This window comes from Lepus europaeus, chromosome 22 (assembly GCF_033115175.1).
Source record: "Lepus europaeus isolate LE1 chromosome 22, mLepTim1.pri, whole genome shotgun sequence".
Taxonomy (NCBI): domain Eukaryota; kingdom Metazoa; phylum Chordata; class Mammalia; order Lagomorpha; family Leporidae; genus Lepus; species Lepus europaeus.
This window is the reverse complement of record NC_084848.1, coordinates 1,821,807-1,845,457: the sequence shown is the minus strand read 5'-3', so window position 1 is coordinate 1,845,457 and position 23,651 is coordinate 1,821,807. Positions and strand designations below refer to the sequence as shown.

At 56.4% G+C, this 23,651-nt stretch overlaps 1 protein-coding gene across 6 annotated transcripts in view; it reads right to left on the bottom strand.

Annotated features, from left to right (window-relative positions):
- CDC42BPB (CDC42 binding protein kinase beta) overlaps window positions 1-23,651 on the bottom strand; it is a 99,998-nt gene that overhangs the window by 17,588 nt on the left and 58,759 nt on the right. For all 6 annotated transcript variants that reach the window (XR_009864793.1, XR_009864792.1, XM_062181144.1 and 3 more), the window contains exons 6-21: window positions 19,797-19,890; window positions 17,820-18,020; window positions 15,690-15,938; window positions 14,994-15,073; window positions 11,954-12,120; window positions 11,747-11,866; window positions 10,250-10,383; window positions 8,549-8,791; window positions 7,582-7,692; window positions 6,360-6,604; window positions 6,163-6,268; window positions 5,767-5,891; window positions 5,447-5,552; window positions 4,001-4,149; window positions 2,986-3,080; window positions 1,899-1,978 (exon numbers count right to left, since the gene is read on the bottom strand). Coding sequence is in view for 4 of the 6 variants with exons in the window: in XM_062181144.1 (XP_062037128.1) it covers window positions 1,899-1,978; window positions 2,986-3,080; window positions 4,001-4,149; window positions 5,447-5,552; window positions 5,767-5,891; window positions 6,163-6,268; window positions 6,360-6,604; window positions 7,582-7,692; window positions 8,549-8,791; window positions 10,250-10,383; window positions 11,747-11,866; window positions 11,954-12,120; window positions 14,994-15,073; window positions 15,690-15,938; window positions 17,820-18,020; window positions 19,797-19,890 (2,305 nt within the window). In the remaining 2 variants the exon portion in view is untranslated. The remainder of the gene's footprint in view (window positions 1-1,898; window positions 1,979-2,985; window positions 3,081-4,000; window positions 4,150-5,446; window positions 5,553-5,766; window positions 5,892-6,162; window positions 6,269-6,359; window positions 6,605-7,581; window positions 7,693-8,548; window positions 8,792-10,249; window positions 10,384-11,746; window positions 11,867-11,953; window positions 12,121-14,993; window positions 15,074-15,689; window positions 15,939-17,819; window positions 18,021-19,796; window positions 19,891-23,651) is intronic.

Genomic DNA, 23,651 nt, shown 5'->3' with positions numbered 1-23,651 from the left:
GTCAGAGTAAACACACTCGCGCCTTAAAGTGGACTCCAGCAAAGAGACAAAGGTCGAAAATTTTGCTTATCTCTTAATTAATGCTTTCTTCCTTTTGTAATTTTTTATTCATGTATTTGAAAGGCAGAGACACAGAGATTTCCATTTGTTGGTTCACTGCCCCCAGGTCAAAACAGGGAGCCAGAACCTCAAGCCAGATCTCCATGTGGGTGGCAGCCTTTGCCTGCTGCCTCCGGCAGTGTGCAGTAGCAGGAGCTGGAATCAGAAGTAGAGTCAGGACTTGAACCCAGGCACCTGGTTAGGGGATGCGGCATCGTAACCACTGCGCCCAACGTCCACCCACCAATTAAGATTAAAAACAAAAACAAAAACAAAAAACAAAACCACATTTTGGCAAGAGGTGGTCGACACTGTGTGCCCAAAATGGCTGCTGGCCTTGCCAACCTGCTTGGAACCTGGTCTGGGCCAGGATGGTGGATGATGCCGGTCCCCGAGAGGGGGACTGCACGGACACCTGCTGGCTGCCCCACTGATGACACAGACAAGTCTGGCGCCACTGTCTCAACCCAACAGCAATCGCAGCGTAGGCACTCTGGTCTCAGGGCCCTGCCCGGACCTGGCACCCAGCCGTGCACCCAACACGGCATCAGCAGGGAACATCAGACAGCTCCAGGCCACAGCTGCTCCACCAGACAGTTGGTCTGGACACTCGAAAAGTATCAACGTCACAGACGAGGGGAGAGGCAGGACAGTATTGGAGATGAAAGAAACGTGGGGCCGGCCCCGCAGCACAGCTGGCAAAGCCACCATCTACGATGCCAGCATCCTGTATGAGCACCGGCTGGAGACCCGGCTGCTCCACTTCTGATGCAGCTCCCTGCTAATACACCTGGGAAGGCAGTGGAAGATGGCTCATGGGAGACCCAGATGGAGGCCATCTGGGGAGTGAACCAGCAGATGGAAGCCCTGCCTCTCCAACTCTGCCTTTCAAACAAATAAAACAAAAAGTGGGGGAGCGAGCTAGGAAGAGCGAGCAGTGAGATCATCTCTGACTGGAGAGACCCTGCTTTGAAGGGGCTCACGGGGTGAGGGTGGCACAGGGTCAGTGCCCTCCCCCCCCCATGACAGCAGCAGTGTGCTGAGCTGAGGGAGTGCCCTTGGCCTTATGCATGCCGTCACTGTCGGACAGCTCAGGGGACGTGGGTCTGTGTGTGCAGTGAGACAGAAGCACCAGTGTGCTCCCTGTGCTACAGCGTCCAAGTTTCCTAAATAAAAAAAGTTGGAACAAGAAGCCCCCCAGCGGCAGCCCCCACCGTGTGGTGTGCTCTCGGAACCCCGACTCCTGCTGGCTGCCGGTGGGTGCTGCTCTGGGCCTCTCCACGCCATGTCAGACACCATGGAGCGCCCATGTGGCCTCCTGGAGCCGCCAACAGCAGACAGCAGAGGGTGGGAGCAGGACCAGGACCTGCTCTGTTGGCAGGTGCCACGTCGGACGCCGGTGCCAGGGTCCTGGCCAGGTGCTCAGTGCCGAGTTCATCTCATAACTCACCCTTCCCCACCAATCGTGAGACCAGGGACAAAACCCGAACAAGCCATGGACATGACGACACGACTGAATCGTGCTACTCCAAACATTTCCCGGAAACACTCACTCCTCTGCCGGAGGCCTGTGCAGATTCCTCCCCGGAGACACCCAACACTTCCGTCACCGACTGTTACCTCGTGAGAGCGGAGGAAGCCTCTTCGGGAGCAGCAAAGGCCTCAGGTGTCCCTAACCTTGCAGCTGACGTCCCACGTCCGTGACGGGGTCGGCAGGACATCAAGCTAAACAGATGTCCACTCACTGGTGCATGGTCAGGGGCTGTTATACTACTTCTAATTTATCTCAGTTTACTTACTCTGAACGTCAGGTCATGTGCAAGAGGTGCAGTGTTGAAATATTCAAAAATAGCATCCTGAAAGTCTGGAAGTTTGAGCCCTACAAGAAACAGAACGGTGCACCTGAGTCCCAGCACTCCTGGGAAGACGACTCAGCGTCACCCACGTCAGCTCCCCTACTGCGCGGACAGAGGGCTCTGATGGGATCCTGGCCAAGCGCGGAGCAGGAGCCTCTGCTGGGCTCTAGTGAGCTCATGGCCACCTCTCACACGCCACGGTCACGTGTGTGTCGGAGCCATGTGTGGTGGAGGTAAGGGAGGTCTGCTAACCATGAACAGAGAGATGCAGCTGGACGGATACAGCTACTGCTCAAGCTACACATTCGCGCACTCCAAAGGGGTCAGCCGTCTAACCTGAGCACCGGCACCACGCAGGTGGCCGGAAGCCAGGCGTGAGCCCCTGCACAGCTTGGGGAGGGGATGGCTTCCCACGACTAAGGGGGGGAAAGCCTGACAAAACACTTCACTAGGAAAAAAAAACTAAACAAGTGAAGATAAACTAAGAAATAATCAAAAGGCTTTAACCTCTAATATATAAAATACCTTCCAAAAACTAACACGGGTTCTTACAAACAGGCAAAAGATACAAATACATAACTCACAGAAGAAAACACAAATCGCCTTAAACACACGAGGAAGCGCTCAACCTCGCGTAAGAAACACAGATAAGCCTGCACTGGGATGCGATTTCTCACTTATTCAGATTGGCAAAAGCCAGACCTCCCAGCTGAGCGGTGGGGCAGGCGCCCTCCCACTGCGCGGCAGGAATCCATCGGCCCCTGGCACACCTTGCGCCCGCTTGCCCTCCGACCTGACAATCCCACTTGAAACACACGGAGGTTCCGTGCACACGGCTGGGAGGCCCTGCGGTGATGGCGAAGCCAGGAAACAGCCCAACAATGCCACAACCCCCAGCACGGAGGGCACGCAGACTCGTGCCCGCTGCACGGTTTCAAACGTCGCCTTCAGAATCACCCAAGTGCACTCCCAGCTGAAAAGCAAATCTGAGAAGAAATCTTGCACTTTAAAGCTTGTCATTTTAAATTACCAGTGTCTGCTCTGAATTTTTCTTCCATCTTTTTCTTCAAATTTTCCATCTCTTCTAGTAATTCCCTGTTTTTGGCTTCAGAGTCCTTCAGTTTGCTAAAATACAAAGTGAACGGCTGTGAGGGGTGGGGGGCTTCTCACTGGCGCCCAGGACAGTAGAGATCCCACAGTAACAAATGCTCCAGCGTGGCTCTGGCACGCGGCCAGGAGACTCGGGCTAGGGTAGCCCTCCGAGTGCCTGGCATCCCTGTGTCCCCCGAGGGTGTAGGGCCCAGGGGACACTGATGCTGGGGCATGCGGGCTGTGAGAGCAGAGTGGCGCCAGGTGAGTGGAGGCGAGCAGCCGGAGCTGGGTGCTGCCACCGTCAGTGGGTGACACTGGCCAGGGACCCTACCTCCCAAGCCCCTGCACGCTGGTCAGGGGACAAGAGAGTGTGCCTGACATGACAAGGTGGGGTCACGGCAGTCCCCACTGCAGAAGGAGCGTGACCAATATCTGTCATTATTAGTTTTCTTAGCCCCAAACTAAAAGAATTTTAGTTCTGCCCCCACCACCCAGCAGCGTGCCCTGCCTGTACCCCGCAGGGCAGCCGGAACAGCACCTGCACGCGCCACACCCCACAAGCTCTTGCTGAACTTGTCACAGGAACTTGCCACTGCTGCCACTTCGACTCAGGGAAGCTTCTCAGAGGCATGCCATCTTCTGCCTCCATTTCTAAATATTAACTTTCACTTAGCAAACTTCTGCGCTGCCAACGCTAAGAGCGCTGAGGTGGACAGGAAGCCACAGAGTGCGGCTGTGAGTCTTGTCGCCCAGCACAGGGGACACAAACAACCAGGCGCCCAGCCACGCTCATTTTCTCTGGGGAACACCAAGCACACTGGCAGCAGAAGCCACACCCTTCTCAAGCCCCCTCCTGTCCTCATGGCGCCCTGCCCACCGTGAGCTGGGCTGTGCCTGTTTTCCGGACAAAGGAGGCAGGGTTCAGCTGTCCCGCGTCAGACCCACACCAGTACCTCTCGAAGGAGAGATTTGCGTCTTTGACCTTCCTCAGCTCCTCCTGCACGAGCTGCTTGGCCCGGATCTCTGCCTCAAGCGCCGACTGCAGCTCCAGCCGTGCAGACATGTCCAGCTTCTGACTGCGCCGCACTTTCCAGAGCGGGTCCTTCAGACGGGGTTAGACGTTACAAACGTACTCATATATATATAAACTATTCGCAAAAAACTAACGCTAATCTGTAAGATCTCGTACTGTATTATTTGTTTTAAAGATTTGCACATTTAGTGGCAGAGCGGCAAGACAAGGCGAGACAGAAAGCATCTTCCAATGACCAATTTGCTCCTCAAACGGCCACAATGGCCAGGACCCCATCCGGGTCTCCCAGATGGGGAGCAGGGACCTGGGTATTGAGGCTATTTTATTTCCCCACGTGCATTAGAGCTGGATCAGAAGTAAAGCAGCCAGGACTCGAACTGGCGCCCATGAGGGATGCTGGGGTCACACGCAGCGGCCAAGCCACTGCACCACAAGGCCAGCCTCAACATTTTGCTGTGTCATCATCGTTTGTTCCTAGGTTCTAAAAAAAAGCTGAGGCTGGCATTATGGCGTCGTGGCTTAAACTGCCACTGTGACACTGGCATCCCCCTTCAGAGGGCTGGTTCGAGTCCCAGTTGCTCTGGTTCCAATCCAGTTTCCTGCTAATGCAGCTGGGAAAGCAGCAGAAGATGGCCCAAGTACTTGGGCTGGGATGGAGTTCCTGGCTTCTGGCTTTGGCCTGGCCTAGTCTTGGGTGCTGTGGTCATTTGGAAGTGAAGCAGCAGATGCAAGATTTCTCACTCTCCGTCACTCTGCCTTTCAAATCAGTAATGGCCTGGCATGACGGGACAACAGTGACACCAGCAGAATGGGCCACATTCTCCCCGCTGCGGAGCTGCCCCTGCGCCATGAGAAGGAAACTGGGGGAGGCGTTTCACAGTCATCAGTCCAAGGTGGGAAGGAGGCCGTCGCCTGCGGCCTGCCGGGGGCGCACGGAGCAAGGACTGGACCCCGGCACTGCCGCAGAGGACACGGACGCCCTGATGGCACCAACCCCCCGCCTTACATCAGATTTAAAGGGCAAACTGGCCCTGGAAAGATGGCGACAACAGGCATCTGGCCTGTGGTGAAGGCGCACAGGTCAGGCTGCCGAGTGAGCCTGGACGGTCCACCCACTGCGCCGGGCTCCTCCTGCTCATCTGAGATTCTGCTTGCCCGTGCTCCACGGCGCTTTCAGAGGAAGCCGTGCCCTCCTGGCAGCTGGCCAGAGGCAGACCCTTCCAAGTGGACTCAGCGTCAGGGGTCATATGCAGGCCTCGCCGCGCAGGAGCACCTGGGATGCCCTCAAACATGGCCTCGTGCTGGACGACAAACCCATCAGGGCGGATGTGGGCAACACAAACGCCGGCTTCGGAGCAAAACCTACCAGTGTCCTGGTCCCCAGGCTGGAGCTCCGCAGAGCCTCGAGCTCCTCCGCCATCTTAGAAGCCAGAGCCTGAAGGTAGCCCCGGGCGTCCTTCTCGTCGCTGACCCTGCAGGAGGGTGAGACACTGCCTCAGTCAGGCAAGATGGCGCTCTCTGCCGTCGCCGCTCTCCCCAGTCTCCTGGGCACCAGGCGTCCACCTCCACCTGAGGGCAAGAGGGCGGCGTGGACAGCACAGCTCCGCTGGCCCCGGTGATGCCCTCAGGGATCTGGGGAGACGGCGGCCGGCCCTGCACCCTGCCCTGGGCACGGCGCAGACATACCACTGAATGATTTCTGCGATCTGGGCTTCCCAGTGCGCGGCGGACTCCTTCTTGGAGGCCAGGTCCTGCAGCTCGCCCTCCAGCTGTCTGTTTTGAGCCGTGAGTTTGTCCACAAAGGAACAAAGCTGAAATTAAACAATTTCACCACAAAACCCATTAATTTGGCATCCTTTAATAGGACAGCCCCATTAAAATCGAGACAGCGGCAGTCGGTTCAGGACAGGACTTCGGCCGAGCCACTTCCCCACAAACAGAAACCGAGTGGAGACGGAGCCCCGGACTCCAGGTCGCTAGCAGCTGTCAGCTGCCTGAAATCCCGTTCCAAAGACCAAGCACATTACTTCAATTACAAACTCAGTACTTGAAGCAAACACTGGACGTCTACACTGAAAGCACCTTTTCATTCTCAGCTGTTAACTTCTTGTTTTCATCGACCAGCATCGCTCTTTCCCGCTCATACTTGTCTCTGATGGTGCCCACCGCCTCCTCCATCTCAGTATGCCTGTGGGGTGAGGGGAGACGCGGCTGAAGCTTCAGCGCGGCTCCTGCCCGTCATGGCTCTCCCCTCCCGCCAGGGGCTCCTGGAAACTCACCGTTCCCGTTTTGCCTTTTCCAGCTTGTCTTTCAGCATCAGGATCTCCTTCTGCAGGGCCAGCTGCTGGCTCTCTGAGTCATGCACCTCCTTCTTCACGCTCTTCACCTCCAGCACGTGCGAGGCCTCGCGCCGGACCAATTCCTCTTCATAAAACAAGACTTTCTTCTCCAGCTCAGACTTGATTTTGGAGATCTCCTGCTGATGTTCCAGGGCCGCCCCCGGCCCCCGGCCGCCCTGCTTCCCCTGGACAGAGAGGAGACACGTTGGCGGGCTCTGCGCTGCCCCAGGCCACACCCAGCCTCGGCGTCCCCAGGACCCCGGGGCCCTGCTAACAGCTGTGCAGCAGACTGCAGGGGGAGGCGGGGTCTGCCTCGCAGGGGCGCTCTGTGCCACACTGCCCGAGTTGGCATCCACTCTTCCGTGTGACGATGTCCTCCTGAGGGCTGAGGTGTCACGCTCCCTTCTGGTGACACCAAGGGCTCTGCAATCGTGGTGCAGGGAGGTCACTGGCACAACTGGCACGGAGATGAGGCAGTGCGATCAAGTTTGCGGGTGGGGAGTGAGGGAGACGGTTAGGGAAGGCATCTGTGAGGCGTGACTTATGGAGGAGGTGTCAGGCCGGGAAGGTCTTAGCCCCGGGACAGGCGGCAAGGGCACAGGCAGGAGCCCGGGTGCCGACACGCTCACTGGCTGCTGAGAGCAGAGAGCGAGGGAAGGAGGGAGGCTCAGCCGCAGGCATGCAGGGGGGCCAGTGGCGAGCAGCCTGCACCAGGGGGAGATGACAGGGTCACTGAGTGGCAGAGAGAGGCCCTAGCACGTCCACTTCACAGAGCCACTTGTCAGGGGCCACAGTGACCCCTCGCCCAAGCCCATACACAGCCCTCTCGGTTCCCTTCCCGGTCTCCACCGTCAGCACAGGACGTGGGCTTGACTACAGAGCTTTTCCAGAACTGGACACAGCTGAGCTTAGAAAACCAGACCACAGTTGAGGCGTAGATGTTAGCTTACCAGGATGACCGTGAACGGCCTGGAACTGGTACACAGGGAGGAAAGAAGTGCGCTCGGTTTTGAAAGGAAAGCTAGCATGGAGGCTCTGCAAGCTCTGCTGCCAGCCGGGGCCTCCCTGTGCCGTCCAGCGATGACCAGTCAGCGGGGTGGGGCGAGGCCCCGACCGTGCGCTACCCTGAGGGGTGAGAGTGCGGGCCCCGACCGTGCGCTACCTTGAGGGCCTCCAGCTCGCTCTCCATCTGCTTGGAGAAGCTCTCGCTGTGCTCACGAAGCTTGCGTTCCTTGGAGGCCTCGGCGACGGCGTCTTCGAGCTGAGCCTCCAGCTACAAAAGACCCACGGTTCATTAACACAGAGCGAGCACGGCCTCACCCGACACACACAGGACCACCACCAGGAAAGCTGGGAAGCACAATTCCGGGCTTCACCGCACGGCTGGTGGTGATGCAGCAAGCTCTAACGTAAACTGAGAATCCGAGGCTACATTTCAAGACCGGACGCTGATTCCTGAGCGCAGGCACTGCTGGTACCTGCAGAACGCTGCTCAACGTCCATGGGAAGGAGAGCAGTGGCCCGAGGCCCGGCTGCCGGACAGGTGGCTCTGGCAGCGGCCGGAGCTGAGCCCACTCCCACGTCACTTACAGGAAACCCAGACCCCAGGCCATTTCATCAGTACCTGCAGTGGCAGTCCGCAATCAGGGGTTTCACTAACTTAGCTGTACTTGACTGTACTACCAATATGTCTGGCTAGCAAAATAAGCTAAGAAGAAAATAAACAGGCGTCCTGAGGCATGATGAGGAGAGACCCAGACCTAGGAGGAACAAGACCTTCAGGCCTTCGACCGCGCCGGCTTTCTCAAGCACCTCTGGAATCAGGCACTGTCTGGAGCCCCTCACCCGCGGACCGCAGGGTGCTCAGAACGCCCAGGGCAGCAGGTCCTCTCAAGTGCCCAGCCAGGAGCCAAGCCTTCCTCAGTGCCACACTTGCGAGGCCATGGCATCGCGCATCACCACTCAGATACTGTCCTTTTGCTTTAAAGGGGAATTTTCAAAATTAGTTGGAATCTCAGCAACTTCACAGACACGGGGGTCGAGACCTAAAACTAACTGCCTGGCAGGTCCATTTACGTGGCTTCGCGCAGCATGTGGGACCCCGGGCAGCCTGCTGGCTGAAAGGCTACCTCTTTCCTGAGCTTCTCGGACTTGCGCATCTCCTGCCGCAGCGAGTCCATCTTCTGCATGGCCACCTCCACCTCCTCCTCTCGGTCCCGCAGCTGCCGGGACACCTTCTGCTTCTGGGAGCGGAGTTCCGCCATGCGCTCGTTGAGCTCGGAGAACTCCTGCAGGGCCAGCTTCCGCTGCTGATGCGCATCTCTGAGTTCTTTGGCCTGGGATTTCAGCCGCTCTGACGCTTCTACCAGTTGCTGGACAGAAAGAACGGCAGCTGTCTCCCGTGAAGGACAGCTCTAGCTGTGGGGTTAACTTACAGCCCTGATAACCCTGGGGAAGGCCCTCCACCCTGCCCTCCACACAGCCCGGAGCACTCCAACCAGGACCTGCACCACTGTCTCAGCTGCACAACCACACGGACGAGCACGAATCGGTTACACACAGCAGAATCAGAGCACACGTATGTGCAGATGCCCAAATGTGCAAATTCTCAAAGTGAGAGCCAGGTCCTCAGCAGAGACTGCAGCCCACTGGGTCCACCATCCAGCTGTTCAGTCCCTGTCACTGCTGGTCTGGCATCTGGAGCAAACTGGCAGAGCAGCTCCCCCAAGGCAGCAGGGAAGGATCCCCGTGAGGCCTGGGGCGATGCCACACATCCCCACCCATACTCTAGACCCAGCACAGACAAACTTCAGAAACTGTGGGCTTGAAGCCCCTCTCACTTCAGAGAACAGATCATGAACCACAAGTTGAGGGCGAAGTGGAAATGAGTGCGCTGCAGGAAACAGGGCTGTGTGTGGCAGGCGGAGTCGCCGCCTGTGGCACCGGCATCCCACGTGTCCCTGCTGCTCCTCTTCCAGTCCAGCTCCCAGCTAATGGCCTGGGGAAGCTGTGGAAGATGGCACGAGTGACCGGGCCCCTGCACCCACGTGGGAGACCCAGATGAAGCCCCTGGCTTCGGCCTGACTCACCCTTGGCCACTGCAGCCATCTGGGGAGTGAGCCAGTGGATGGAGGCTCTCTCTCTGTCTCTCCCTCTCTTTCTGTAACTCAGAGTTTCAAATAAATTAATAAAAAAAAAAAAAAAAAAAAGAAAATAGGGTATGACTGTGGTTCTAACATGAAGAACATTCAAAATATTAGTGGAAAATGGAATGAAAAGGCAAGTTAACTTCAGTGCAAAAAAATGAAATTCATGAAGTTTTTCCTATAATATGCATTTTCTGTGAACTTTTTAACAACCCTCACAGGCAAGGATTTCAAAAATGTTTTTGCACCAAAACAGATGTGTCTTTTAACTTCATTTCCTTTCTGAAGTGGCACTGAGCATGTAACCTGCCGTATCTCACTGGAATCAAGTTCCCACCGGCTGCAGGGCCTCAGCGGTCACGGCTGCCTGTCCTCACTAAGAAGCCCCTCCAGGGAGGCTGCTGCAGGAGGCCGGGGTGGGATGGGAGGACAGGCACTCAGACCAGCCGGCGTGGCTCTGTGGGCGCTGCATCAGCCTCCAATTCCTGCTGCCCCCCTCCGAGAATGGGGGTAGGGGTCCTGCTCCCTCTGCAGGGCTGGGGTGCAGACCGATAATGCCAGTCAAGCAGGTGCCAGCAGCAGCCAGGGCACTGGCCACAGCACAGGGATCATCCCTGGGTGAGGGTGCTGAGGTCTCTGGAGGTCTGCAGGGATGCAACCTGACGCACACCCAGCCCCGGGTACCTTGTGCAGGTCCTCCTTCTCCTGCCGTGCCGTGCGGCACTGCTTCTCCAGGCCCTTCAGCCGCTGCGTGCAGTCCTCGTGCTCCTGGCGAAGCGAGACTGTGTCCTCCAGCTGCCGCTCCAGCCTGCTCGAATCTGGGCACAGAGAGACCATCGTGCTGCTTTGCCCAGACGACTTCACGTGCTAACCTGGCGCATGGCCTCAGTGCCAGGGAACTACTGGAACTACTAAACAGTGTGCTGAGCTCAGAGCTGACCAGGCTGCCACGTGCCCAGTGCCCACGGCTTCTGAGGCCTGGCAGGACACCCCTCTCCTGCGTGGCTCTCCATGCTGCAGCTGGCCCGGTGCGGGCCCCTCTCACGTTAAGTGTGAGAGTAACTGGTTCTTTCAAAGCCTTTTTCCGGAGAGGCAGCAAATTCAAGGTGTGACTTGGAGAGGGTGAAGCTTAAACATCACTGGAGTCTCTGGAACTCTTGGTACCCAGGGACCTCCACAGGAGACGGCACAGGCTTAGCACTTCAAACACTGGACAGCCCACCCCACTGGTGAAGGCTCTGGCTACAGAGACAGGGAAGCACCAGATGTTCTGAAAGTTTGTGGATAAAACAGTCGAGACTGGGGTCAGTGCTGTGGTGTCGTGGGTAAAGCCACTGCCTGTGCTGCTGGCATCCATATGGGCACCAGCTCAACTCCTGGCTGCTCCATTTCCTATCCAGCTGCCTGACAATGGCCTTGGAAAGCAGCGGAACACGGCCCAAGTGCTTAGGCCTTCGCACCCACTTTGAAGACCTGGATGAAGCTCCTGGCTCCTGACTTCGGCCAGGCCTGGCCCAGCCCTAGCTGTTGTGGCCATTTAGGGAGTGAACCAGCAGATGGAAGATTCTCTCTAACTCTGCCTTTTAATTAAATAAATAAATATTTTAAAAAGATTTATTTATTTATTTGAAAGGCACAGTTACAGAGAGAGAGACAAAAAGGCAGAGACAGAAAAATAGCTTCCATCCGCTGGCTCACTCCCCAGATGGCCACAGTGGAGACGAGCCAGTCCAAAGCCAGGAGCTTCCTCCAGGTCTCCCACGTGGGAGCAGAGGCCCAAGCACTTGGACGATCTTTCCCCGGTACATTAGCGAGGAGACGGATCAGAAGTGGAGCAGCTGGGACTAGAATGGGTGCCAATATGGGATGCTGGCACCCCAGGCAGTGGCTTTACCTGCCATGCCATACTACCAGCCCCTATAAATAAATCTCGAACAAATTTAAAAAGCAAGGAAATAGTAGGAACTGAGCCTAGCCAACTGGGGGGAATAATTTTAAATACAATCAAGTACCAGAACTCCAAGCAGCTTTGCTAGAGCTTCAGGGTTTGGGGCTGCTCCACCTGATGAAATGCACTATGCCAACGTCCACCAAGGAGGTCATGGCCAGGAGCAGAAGAGCCGCGAGGCCTCAGGGCTGCTCTGCTGCCTCGTCCTTAGACCGCCTTCCCTGGGGTCTTACCTGCTACCTTACTCCTCAGACGTTCAATCTCTTCGTTGAGCTTTTTGATTTCTTTGTCTCGGCTGGAACTGCTCAGGGCCCGAGTGGAGCCGTGAAGAGACTGCACGGTCTGGGTGGACTCTGAGGGAGGGCACAGTGTGAGTGCGGAGGCCACAGAGCACGGCTGTGGACACGCAGCCCCCGCCCACGGGGCCGCCCAGCACGTACCTTGCAGCTTCCGGCTCAGCTCCAGCTTCTCCTGCGCCAGCCTGCGGATCCTCCTCTCGTAGGCCTCGACCTGCAGGCTGTTCTCCAGGTCCCGCTGCACGTCCTCGTCCTCGGCTAACGTGTGGGTCTGCATGGTGTTCTTCAGACAGCCTCGATCAGAGAAACAGCTGCGGAACAAAGCAGCCGGCTGTTCTCACCTGCTGAGCACCAAACCCATTCCGCACCTCTGAGAAGCCTGCCTGCAGTGACCCGTGGGAGCGAGTCAGAGGACGAGCCTGCAAAGCAGGAAGGGTGATGTCGTGTGGCCACAGACACTCAGCTAGAAAGGCAAAGACAGAGCTGCCTGTGGAACGGCTGGGCCTACTGGGCAGCACAGGCCACTAGGGCCTCTCCAGTTCTGCCTCTCACTGGCTGGGCGATCCGGGGATACCTGCCAACCCCCTAGGGCTCACTGGCCCCCACAGGCTAAAGAGCCCACTCCCCTGCTCTGAGCTGCGTGCACCGGCAGCAACCACACTCGTGGGCCAACACACAGCTTCGTTCGTGGGCTGTGTCATGCATTATTTAGTTTGTGGGGTGATGTCAGGGAGACGGTTTCGAGTTACTGCACAGAGTCTGACAGAGGCACCAGCACTCACGCACACATTACGCCACTGTTTCTCCAAGCTTGGTCCGACAGGGTCACAGGAAGAGAACCCTGCGATCCCTCGCACCAAAATGAAGCCTTGGCAGGCGGGCCTGGAGCCACGAGAGTGACACATGTTTGGTGGTGGTGGGGCCCCATCAACCTGCCCACCCAGAATGCACCAGGCGCTGTCTAACCCTGTTACCCCACACTGAGACCTTGACAAACTCAGCAGAGGGGCCCCTCTCTCAAATTTCACCAACTCAGGTGTCAGCTGCCAGGAGAGGCCACGAACCCCACCCCCGACCTCCCCTCAGGTTCCGTCACTCTTCTCCCTGCTCCCCTCAGCCCGCCTTCTGCTCCACACCCCAGGGGACACCCAGGCAGCAAGGCCTTGCAGAGGCCCACCCAGGACAGAAGCCAGAAGGCACCAACAGCTCAGCAGCCGTGGGCTGGGAGCCCACGTCGGTGGACACTCGGCGCTCTCCCTCAGCATGACGGCAGGTCCCACAAGGGCAGTCCCAGGAGTGGAAACAAGGACACTGAAGCCAACATCCTTGAAGCACCAAGCAGTGCTCGCACGAGGCCGGCCTCAGCCGAGCACAGTGGAACCTGCAGCTGAGGCTGCTGCTCCAATGTCACCAGCACAAGTTCTGCAGCACCAACAGCCGATACGGTCAGAAGCCAGCAGAACACAGCCATGGGCCAAACCCCACCATGGCCTGTTCTCAATGCCAGCGTGCACACGGCCTGTTCTTATACCACACGGCCTGTTCTCACGCCAGCGTGCACTAAGAATGGCTGCTATGATTTCAAAGGGTTGTAAGACGAGAAGACTGTGTAAAAGAAACCACAACAACTAAGCCACAGTCAGGCAGCACTGAACAACAGGCACAGTCCTGAGATGTCTGTGTCATATGAGCACCACGGAGCACACGCATGCGCGCACACACGTGATCTGACAGGACGAAGTAAGGAAGCGCGGCAGTCAGAAGGAACGCACAGTCTGAAGCTACAACCTGTGACACAGGCTGGAAGACATGCACCCCAAAGTGAGAGGAGGCACTGGTCTGGTGTGAAGAACATGTGCCCAGAGCCACGGCGGTCTATGGCCCCCACCTAGCACGCTCACACACGTGGCAGTGTGGCAGGTGGGTGAGCCAGCACCACCACGGCGGTCTATGGCCTCCATCTAGATGCAGCAGTGTGGCAGGTAGGTGTGCCAGCACCACCACGGCGGTCTATGGCCTCCATCTAGATGCAGCAGTGTGGCAGGTAGGTGTGCCAGCACCACCACGGCTGTCTATGGCCCCCACCTAGCACGCTCATACGTGCGGCAGTGTGGCAGGTGGGTGCACCAGCACCACCACGGCGGTCTATGGCCTCCACCTAGCACGCTCATACGTGCAGCAGTGTGGCAGGTGGGTGTGCCAGCACCACCACGGCGGTCTATGGCCTCCATCTAGATGCAGCAGTGTGGCAGGTGGGTACGCCAATACCACCACGGCGGTCCATGGCCTCCACCCAGCATGCTCATGGGTGCACCAGCACCACCATGGCGGTCCATGGCCTCCACCTAGCACGCTCACACACGTGGCAGTGTGGCAGGTAGTAGGTGTGCCAGCACCACCACGGCGGTCCATGGCCTTCACCTAGCACGCTCATACGTGCGGCAGTGTGGCAGGTGGGTGAGCCAGCACCACCACGGCGGTCTATGGCCTCCATCTAGATGCGGCAGTGCGGCAGGTAGTAGGTGTGCCAGCACCACCACGGCGGTCTATGGCCCCCACCTAGCACGCTCATACGTGCAGCAGTGTGGCAGGTGGGTGCGCCAGCACCACCACGGCGGTCTATGGCCCCCACCTAGCACGCTCATACGTGCAGCAGTGTGGCAGGTGGGTGCGCCAGCACCACCACGGCGGTCTATGGCCCCCACCTAGCACGCTCATACGTGCAGCAGTGTGGCAGGTGGGTGCGCCAGCACCACCACGGCGGTCTATGGCCCCCACCTAGCACGCTCATACGTGTGGCAGCGTGGCAGGTAGGTGTGCCAGCACCACCACGGCGGTCCATGGCCCCCACCTAGCACAGTCACACACGTGGCAGTGTGGCAGGTGGGTGCTCCAGCACCACCACGGCGGTCTATGGCCTTCACCTAGCACGCTCATACGTGCAGCAGTGTGGCAGGTGGGTGAGCCAGCACCACCATGCGGTTTTCCAGCCCCACTGTGACCTCAAGCAAGGTAGCACTGCACTCACTGCTCAGCCCTAGACAAAGACTGGGGACCCGACCCAGGGTGTCGCCCACGGTAAGCAGCTGTATGCTTTCAAAGGACAACAGGCGCTCCTGGGGTGAGCAACGCTTGTGCACGAAGTGCTCTGTTTCTTTCATGGGGAAGGCAAACCCAGACATACCTTTCTGTTGTAAATGTAAAACCAATGAATGGCAAATGTAATCCAGAAAAACCTGTGTGAGAACCAGGAGGTAGGATTTCCTGCAAAAGAACACAGACCACACATATTAAACCCATATTCCCATGGGGAAAAAGAAATGCAGGGGAGCTAACACAATACCGATGGGACACAGCTTTGAGACAAAAGCAAAAGTACTCCACTAAGTCCAAAACAAGGGGCCAGTGTGGTGGCTCAGCAAGTAAGCCATCCCCTGCAGTGCCAGCCCCATGTGGGCACTGTTTCAAGTCCTAGTGTTCTACTTCTAATCCAGTAGAAAATGGCCCAAGTATCTGGGCCCCTGTCACCCACATAGGGGACCTGGATGAAGCTCCTGGCTCCTGGATCCAGTCTGACCCAGCCCTGGCCATTGTGGCCATTTGGGGACTGAACCAGCAGGTATAAGGTCTCTCTCTCTCTCTCTCTCTCTCTCTCTCGGGGACTGAACCAGCAGGTATAAGGTCTCTCTCTCACTCACTCACTCTGCCTTTTAAATGAATAAACAGATACATCTATAAATAAATAAATGGCCACTGAGGACCCAGCTGAAGGCTGGAATGAAAGGTACTTTCCTAGCCAACTGTTCCCATTGTTCAGGAACCCATGCAGCTCGGAGGCTGACCTGACAAGCGACAGGGGCACTGCGACCCTCCCACTCACAGTGTTTCTCAGCACGTCGTCGTCCACGTCGAAGTTGGAGGTGTCGGAAGGGCTGCTCACGTCAGGGATGTACGGGGCTTCCAGGTTCCGGATGTTTTCCCAGTTCAGGCCTTCAAAGAACGCGTGCTTTTTGAAGTCCTCTATCCCATTCTGCCCCAGCCGGCGCTCTCTGCTGCAGATCAGCCTCTGGATGAGGTCCTTGGCTTCTTCAGAGACGTCCGTGACATGGGAGGGGAACTGAAATCGCTCCTGGGTGGAGCCGCGAAAGGAGAGAGAGAAGGTGCTCACACTCAGAGCGCCACGGCGTGCAGGCGCCACAGGCAGAGTGCCACGGCGTGCAGGCGCCACAGGCAGAGAGCCACGGCGTGCAGGCGCCACAGGCAGAGAGCCACGGCGTGCAGACGCCACAGGCAGAGCGCCACGACGTGCAGACGCCACAGGCAGCAGCACGAGGCGCAGCTCCGAAGCAGCGCAGCTCGTGGGAGCCAAAGGCACACCCAAGCCAGCCAGCTTCAAATCCTTAGCTGGCCAGGTTTTATTCATTCCAGACTTGAGACCGCACTGCTGTAATTTGCAACAGGGATAAATATCCACCTGTCAAAGTGGCAAAGGAGTCTTAGGACATGGGCCGTGGCCAGGCACTGCCTTTTCAGGGTGCTTCTGGCAAATACCTGGACCATTCCACTCCTAGAAATGCACTCTACAGAAACATTCCCAAAAAAACCAGGATATATTCATGACTGCACCATATTTTGGCCATGAAAACTGCAAATTTCCTAAATCCTCATCAAAAAGGGAATTGTACAAAAAGATACAGAACACACAGAAAGGCTTATCTCTGTCAGAGCAGATGCTGAAAATACATAGAGCATTTCACTCCCTGCCTATTTGGCCAGGCCGCGCCTAAGAACTGATCAACCGCTCGCTGCCTTGCCTTGCCTGCGCTACCCCCAGAAGGAGACAATGCAAGTTATCACCTGCTTCACGGGCTGTGTGCGGAGAGGCCAGCCCGCAGCCCAGCAGGCTTCCTGCTGCTACCAGGCGCTGTTCCCACCGCGCCTCTGCAGCCCTGAACGTGGACGGGGCCACCTCCACCACCCACCTTACGTGCTTTTCTGGGCCCTGAAGGGTTGATGGGGAAGTAGAGATTTCCACTTTGGGAAAGATGGTTTTTAAAATTTTAGCTTTGCCTTGATTTGCAGTTCAATGGAAAACTTTATCTATCATAGTGCTATCTGCTTCTTTACAAGAGCATTGAGGGACGGCAGCTGGAGGGGGGCACACACGTGCTCACAGCACTGACACACAGCTGGAGGGGGCACACACGTGCTCACAGCACTGACACACAGCTGGAGGGGGCACACACGTGCTCACAGCACTGAGGGAGACACAGCTGGAGGGGGCACACACGTGCTCACAGCACTGACACACAGCTGGAGGGGGCACACACGTGCTCACAGCACTGACACACAGCTGGAGGGGGCACACACGTGCTCACAGCACTGACACACAGCTGGAGGGGGCACACACGTGCTCACAGCACTGACACACAGCTGGAGGGGGCACACACGTGCCTGCAGTAAGGACACATGAGCACACATAGGGGAGCGTGAAGCCAGCGTAGGAAAGATGTATTTGACTAGAAAAAGAATGCAAGGAAGATACCAGATAAAAAATAATAATAATAAAGAAGGCAAGGGAGAGACAGAAGGAAGGCAACACCGAAGTGAAGAATGAACAGCTCCGAAAGGAACAGAAGAGACTGGAGACCGTGGAGGGCGAGGAACGCCCCCTAGGGACTTGTGGCCATTTCTGAGAGCTGCCTCTGGGGAACGGCTCTGAGTCGTGGCGGCTGTCTGACCACGCTGGAGGCACAAAGTGCTCCACACATGGACTTCCCACGTCCTGTGAACCTGCCTCTCTGCCAGGGACCCCAAGCTCAGCAAACACCAGACCCCACTCCCAGGGAACGCCCACTCCCCTCACGCCAGCCCAAAGCTCTCCCAGGTTCTGTTCGGCCCAGCCAGCCCAAACCCCACCACTCCATTCCAAAATACTAGACCTCTTCCTCGCTGCTCGCCCACCCTCCCTCCCGGCCTGTGCCAGGCACCACAGCGTACACTGTCTTACCTCATGGTTCATGATCTTGCCGTAGGTCTCCACCAGCGACTCAGCATAAAAGGGGGTTTCTCCATAGAGCATCTCATACATGCAGACGCCCAGAGACCACCAGTCACACTCGGGCCCGTATGCGCCCATGCCGTCCTCCATGGCCTGCAGGATCTCTGGGGAGATGTAGTCGGGCGTGCCCACAGCCACAGAGGATTGGACCTGGGGGGAGAAGAGCATCTGTGATCATGTGTCTCTAACGACATTCTCTAAAACCCAGAGCAACAGAAAATGAAAAGGCAAGGCACCAAAGTGGTGAATGACCACGATTTAAGGACCTGATGGCTCACAGTTCAGCTCTGGCCGTTCTGAACGCTGCAGTCCCCCGGGAAGCTGGGGAGTCTTGCACTCCGTCTCTCAAAACCCACATGCGGGTTCAGCGCTGTGGCATAGCGGGTAAAGCCACTGCCTGCAGTGCCGGCATCCCAAATGGGCGCCAGTTCAAGAACCAGCTGCTCCACTTCCGATCCAGCTCTGCTATGGCCTGGGAAAGCAGTGCAAGATGGCCCAAGTCCTTGGGCCCCTGCACCCACATGGGAGACCTGGAAAAAGCTCCTGGCTTTGAATTGGCCCAGTTCTGGCTATTGTGGAAGTGAACCAGAGGATAGAGGACCTCTCTTCTCTCTTCTCTCTCTCTCTGCTTCTCTGTAACTATGTAACTCTTAAAAAAAAGAAGAAAAGGCCGGCGCCGCGGCTCACTAGGCTAATCCTCCGCCTTGCGGCGCCGGCACACCGGGTTCTAGTCCCGGTCGGGGCACCGATCCTGTCCCGGCTGCCCCTCTTCCAGGCCAGCTCTGTGCTGTGGCTAGGGAGTGCAGTGGAGGATGGCCCAAGTGCTTGGGCCCTGCACCCCATGGGAGACCAGGAGAAGCACCTGGCTCCTGCCATCGTATCAGCACAGTGCGCCGGCCACAGCGCGCTACCGCGGCGGCCATTGGAGGGTGAACCAACGGCAAAAGGAAGACCTTTCTCTCTGTCTCTCTCTCTTACTGTCCACTCTGCCTGCCAAAAAAAAAAAAAAAAGAAGAAGAAGAAAGCCCACATGCCCTCCCTGGCAACACCGGACCACCCCTAGTCTCCCAGGGCTGCATTTCCCACACTTTCCACCCCTGTTCCCTTGTGGCCTAAGGAACCACGTGTGCCAGGCTGGCCTCCTGCCTGTCCCACGCAACACACAGACCTTGTTTGGGGCTCTCATCAGCACACAGCTGTGTGTGGGGTCTGCCTCAACACTCCCAGTGGACAAGCACCCTCTTTGCCTCCCAAATAAATTAGATTTCCAAACATCTAAGAACAGAGTCTCAACCACAGCCACAGGACGTGACCTGGACCAACAACCCCCAGGGCAGTAAAAGGCACACGGCAAGCAACTGCTGCATCAGATTGGGCAGCGTGGATGGACACGGCTGGCCACACCATGGGGTGGTGGCTCCATGGAACAGAGGCCTAAGCCTGGGCCCCTGTGGACAGCTGGGGCAGGGCCAGCACCCTCATCAGCAGTGGGGACACCAGCTGCCCTTGCAAGGCTCCAAGCACCAGGGACCCCCATGCCTGGATCCACAAAACCCTCAGAGGAAGGCGCCTGCCCACAGGAAATACCTGTCAACAAAACCAGGAACCCAGGGCCGACAGCGGTGCCGCCCACCTGACCAGGAACCAGCGGTGCCGCCCACCTGACTACCCGGACAGGGCATGTACGGGGTGGGAACCGCCCTCATGCTTCAGTTGCCTGGGGATTTGAGGAAGCCGGAAAACTCCCCATTTTAAAAGGCACCCATGTGACTTTTCTGAACATAAAAAACAGTAAAAATGTTAGTAAGAGGACTCATTTCTTAATCATACTAATAAACTTGGCTTCTCAATTCTAACCCAAATTCAATGCAAAGCCCTTTCTGACCACAAGGCAAACCCACACCGAACAGAATCCACAGAACCTACAGTTCCATCATCGTTCATCTTCAAACACGACCCAAAGTCGGCCAGGCGGATGTGACCATTCACGTCCAAAAGTACGTTGTCAGGCTTGATGTCCCTGTCACAAAACACACAGAGAAATTAGCTGTCTCCGTGCCACACACGAGGTGCTCAAGTCCCCAGCCAGGGGAGAGTGGGCTGAGCGTCGGCTGTGACAGCCACACCACCCTGCGCAGTCTGTCCCCAGGGGCGCAGTCTTGCTCCAACCCAGCTAACGCAGGATCTGGGCCTCTCCACCCGCACAGCAGGGCACGGTACAAGCTACGGGGAGCCCCAGGAAGGAGACAAGCTGAAGTAAGGAACGAGGAGCAGCGGGGTGGGGGCCTCTGTGGAAGAGGGCGTTGGGCGGGGCAGGGGTCGGGAGCCAACCTGACGCCAACTGCACCCACAGGTGTGGAGCGGAGCTGCGGCTGTTCAGAGTGCGAGTTCCTGACTATCAGTCCGCGTCCTTCCTAACCGTGTGGTGGGGCACAGACATCCAGCCTGGGCCTCGAAAACTGACTGAACAGTGTGGAAGGGAGAAAACTTATAAAAAAAGAAAAGATTATATATTTATTTGAAATGCAGAATTAGAGACAGACAGAGAGAGAGAGAGAGACAGTTGTCCATCTGCTGGTTCTCTCCCCATATGGCTACAAGGGCCTGAGCTGGGCCAGGCCAAAGCTAGGAGCCTGCAGGTGCATCTGGGCCTCTTCTAAGGGTGGGACGGGCTGTGTGTGTGTGTGACAGAGACAACTAGTTGGGCCGTCCTCTGCTGCCTCCCCAGGCACAATCAGAGGGACTTGGATCAGAAGTGGAGCAGCTGGGACACAAACTGGCACTCAGATATGGGGTGCCGATGTTGCAGGCAGCGGCTTAGCTCCCTGCACTACAATGCCTGCCCCAGAATAAACCTGAAAGGCACGAGTGGGCATCTGGCCTATTGGTTAGGCTCTGTCGGACACCTGCGTCCTGTGTCCGAGTGCCTGGGTTCCAGTCCCGGCTCAGCTCCTGACTCAAGCTTCCTGCTAACGAAGACCCTGGGAGGCAGCAGTCGACGGCTCAAGTAACCGGGTTCCTGACATCCTCGCGGATCAAGCTCCCAGCTCCAAACTTCAGACTCCCGGCTGTCGTGGGCATTGGGGGCATGAACCTGCAAATGGGACTGAGTGCTCGCTTGCTCTCTCCCTCTCTCTCTGTTTCTCTGTCTCTCAGATAAAGAAACAAATAAAATGTAAAAGTGAAGGCAAAAGAAGACATCCAGTACAAGACCAGTACAAGTGTGCTGTCAGCTGCTTACAACCGGCCAAAGCAGCAACCACCTCGACACCCACCTGCAGGACAAAGGGCACAGGAACCTCACCGGGAACAGGCAGACCGAGCATTCCCAACACGAATGGGAGGGGGGCAACAACTCCTGCCAGAAACAAAGCCACAGGCCCGGGCAGGTGCTGTGGCGTGGCAGGGTAAAGCCGTAGCCTGCAATGCGCCAACCCAACATGGGCGCTGGTTCGAGTCTCAGCTGCTCACTTCCAATCCAGCTCCCTGCTAATGCACCTGGGAAAGCAGTGGAAGACGGCCCATCTGGGAAACCCACAAGTTCCTGGTTTTGCCATTGTGGCCATTTGGGGGAGTGAACCAGAGGATGGAAGCGCTCGCTCTCCCTCTCTCTCTCTCTTTCTCTCTGTCCCCCTTTCTCTATAACTCTGCCTTTCAAATAAATAAAATAAATCTTTAAAAAAGAATTAAAGGTATCAATGTGAATACCTGATTTAAAACACACACACACACACACACACAAAAATCCATGGGCAAAAGAAACCTGGAACACAGCTCTTCACCCTGAAATGAAAGCCCTCAAAAACATACAAACAAAACAAACAAAATTCCACAATGAACTTTTTTTTTTTTTGACAGGCAGAGTGGACAGTGAGAGAGAGAGAGAAAGGTCTTCCTTTTGCCGTTGGTTCACCCTCCAATGGCCGCTGTGGTTGGCACGCTGCGGCCGGCGCACCGCGCTGATCCGATGGCAGGAGCTTCTCCTGGTCTCCCATGGGGTGCAGGGCCCAAGCACTTGGGCCATCCTCCACTGCACTCCCTGGCCACAGCAGAGAGCTGGCCTGGAAGAGGGGCAATCGGGACAGGATCGGTGCCCCAACCGGGACTAGAACCCGGTGTGCCGGCGCCTCAAGGCGGAGGATTAGCCTAGTGAGCCGTGGTGCCGGCCCACAATGAACTTTTTAAAAAAGAACTGGACAGAAACAGGAAGAAAACAGAAACAGTTAACTCAGGGAAGGAATAGCAGGAAAAAAATCTTATCAGAAACGAAGACTAAATCATAAGATCCTCAAAGGAAGATAAATTCAGAGAAAAGTTGAACGAAAGGCAAAGAAACAGGGAAGCAACAAGCATGAGCGAACCGCAGGAGACTGAAAGGGAGGATGGGAAAAATGGCCCAACACACACTTAACTGGAGTCCCTGAGGAAAACAACAAAGACCGGGGCTGACGTGGTAGGTGAGGCCGCTGCCTGCAGTGCCAGCGTCCCACGTGGGCACCAGTTCAAATCTCGGCTGCTCCACTTCCAATCCTGCTCCTGCTAATGCCCTGGCAAGAAGACTGGAAGATGGTCCAAGTGCTTGGGCCCCTGCACCCTTGTGGGAGACCTGGGGAAAGCTCCTGGCTCCTGGCTCTGGCTTGGCCCACCCCTGGCCAATGCAGCCATTTACTGTAGGAGTGAATCAGAGTATGAAAGATCTTTTTCTATAAGTCTTCAAAAAAATAAATAAATCTTTTTAAAAAATTAGAAACTGTAATCTAAAAGAACTTTCCAGAAATAAACAAAGGAGCTGAACGTATAGACTGAGAGGGCCCCTCAGATACAAAGCACATCAGCACCCTACGTTTTGAAGCCCCAGAGCTGACACGAAAGCACAGGCACTGCATGTGTGGGCTCAGCGCTGGGCTCGCGAGCCTCCCCCCAGAGGCTCCACTCGGAAGGACGTGCTGGCTGGTAGACAGAACAGCCACGTGGAGAAGCTGGGCGACAAAGACGGTATTTCAAATCGCCGAGGAAAGAACGACACAGAAGTCGGCCCCGTGACAACCAGAAAGCCATTTAGTTATGAGACAGAATCAGATCGGCCCGTGTATCATACACAAGAGACTGCAACTGGACCAGGGACAAACATAAGAGAGGAAACTACATTCATGAAAAAGGAAACTACTAGAAGAAAACATGGTTTTTTCTCTCAGGATAAAAAAGGATCCAGACAAAATAAAAGACCTGTACATTTGATCATTTCAATTTTTAAAAATCTTTATGGAGAAAAACAACAATAAAGTCAAAGCAAAGGGTAAACCGGGGGGAAATTTTGCAGCATGTATCAGACACAAGACAAATACTGCGAGGAGCACTCGGCACCATGGGTTAAGACGGGACCGGAGTGGCTGTTCTGCTCCAGATTTAACTTCCTGCAAGGTAGCAGACGACAGCTCAAGTACGTGGGCCCCTGCCGCCACCGGGAGACTCAGCCTAAGCCTGATCCGGCCCCAGCTGTCACCCCTGCCGCCACCGGGAGACTCAGCCTAAGCCTGATCCGGCCCCAGCTGTCACCCCTGCTGCCACCGGGAGACTCCGCCTAAGCCTGATCCGGCCCCAGCTGTCGCAGGTGGCTGGGGAGTGAACCAGTGGATGAGACAAACACTTTTTAACAATTAAAGGGAAGAAGGGATAGACACATGGTAAAACTATGAAATAAACATCTCATATAGCACACCCACACACAAACATATGAAAACGGGGCCAGTGTTGCGGCTTAGCGGGTTAAACCACAGCCTG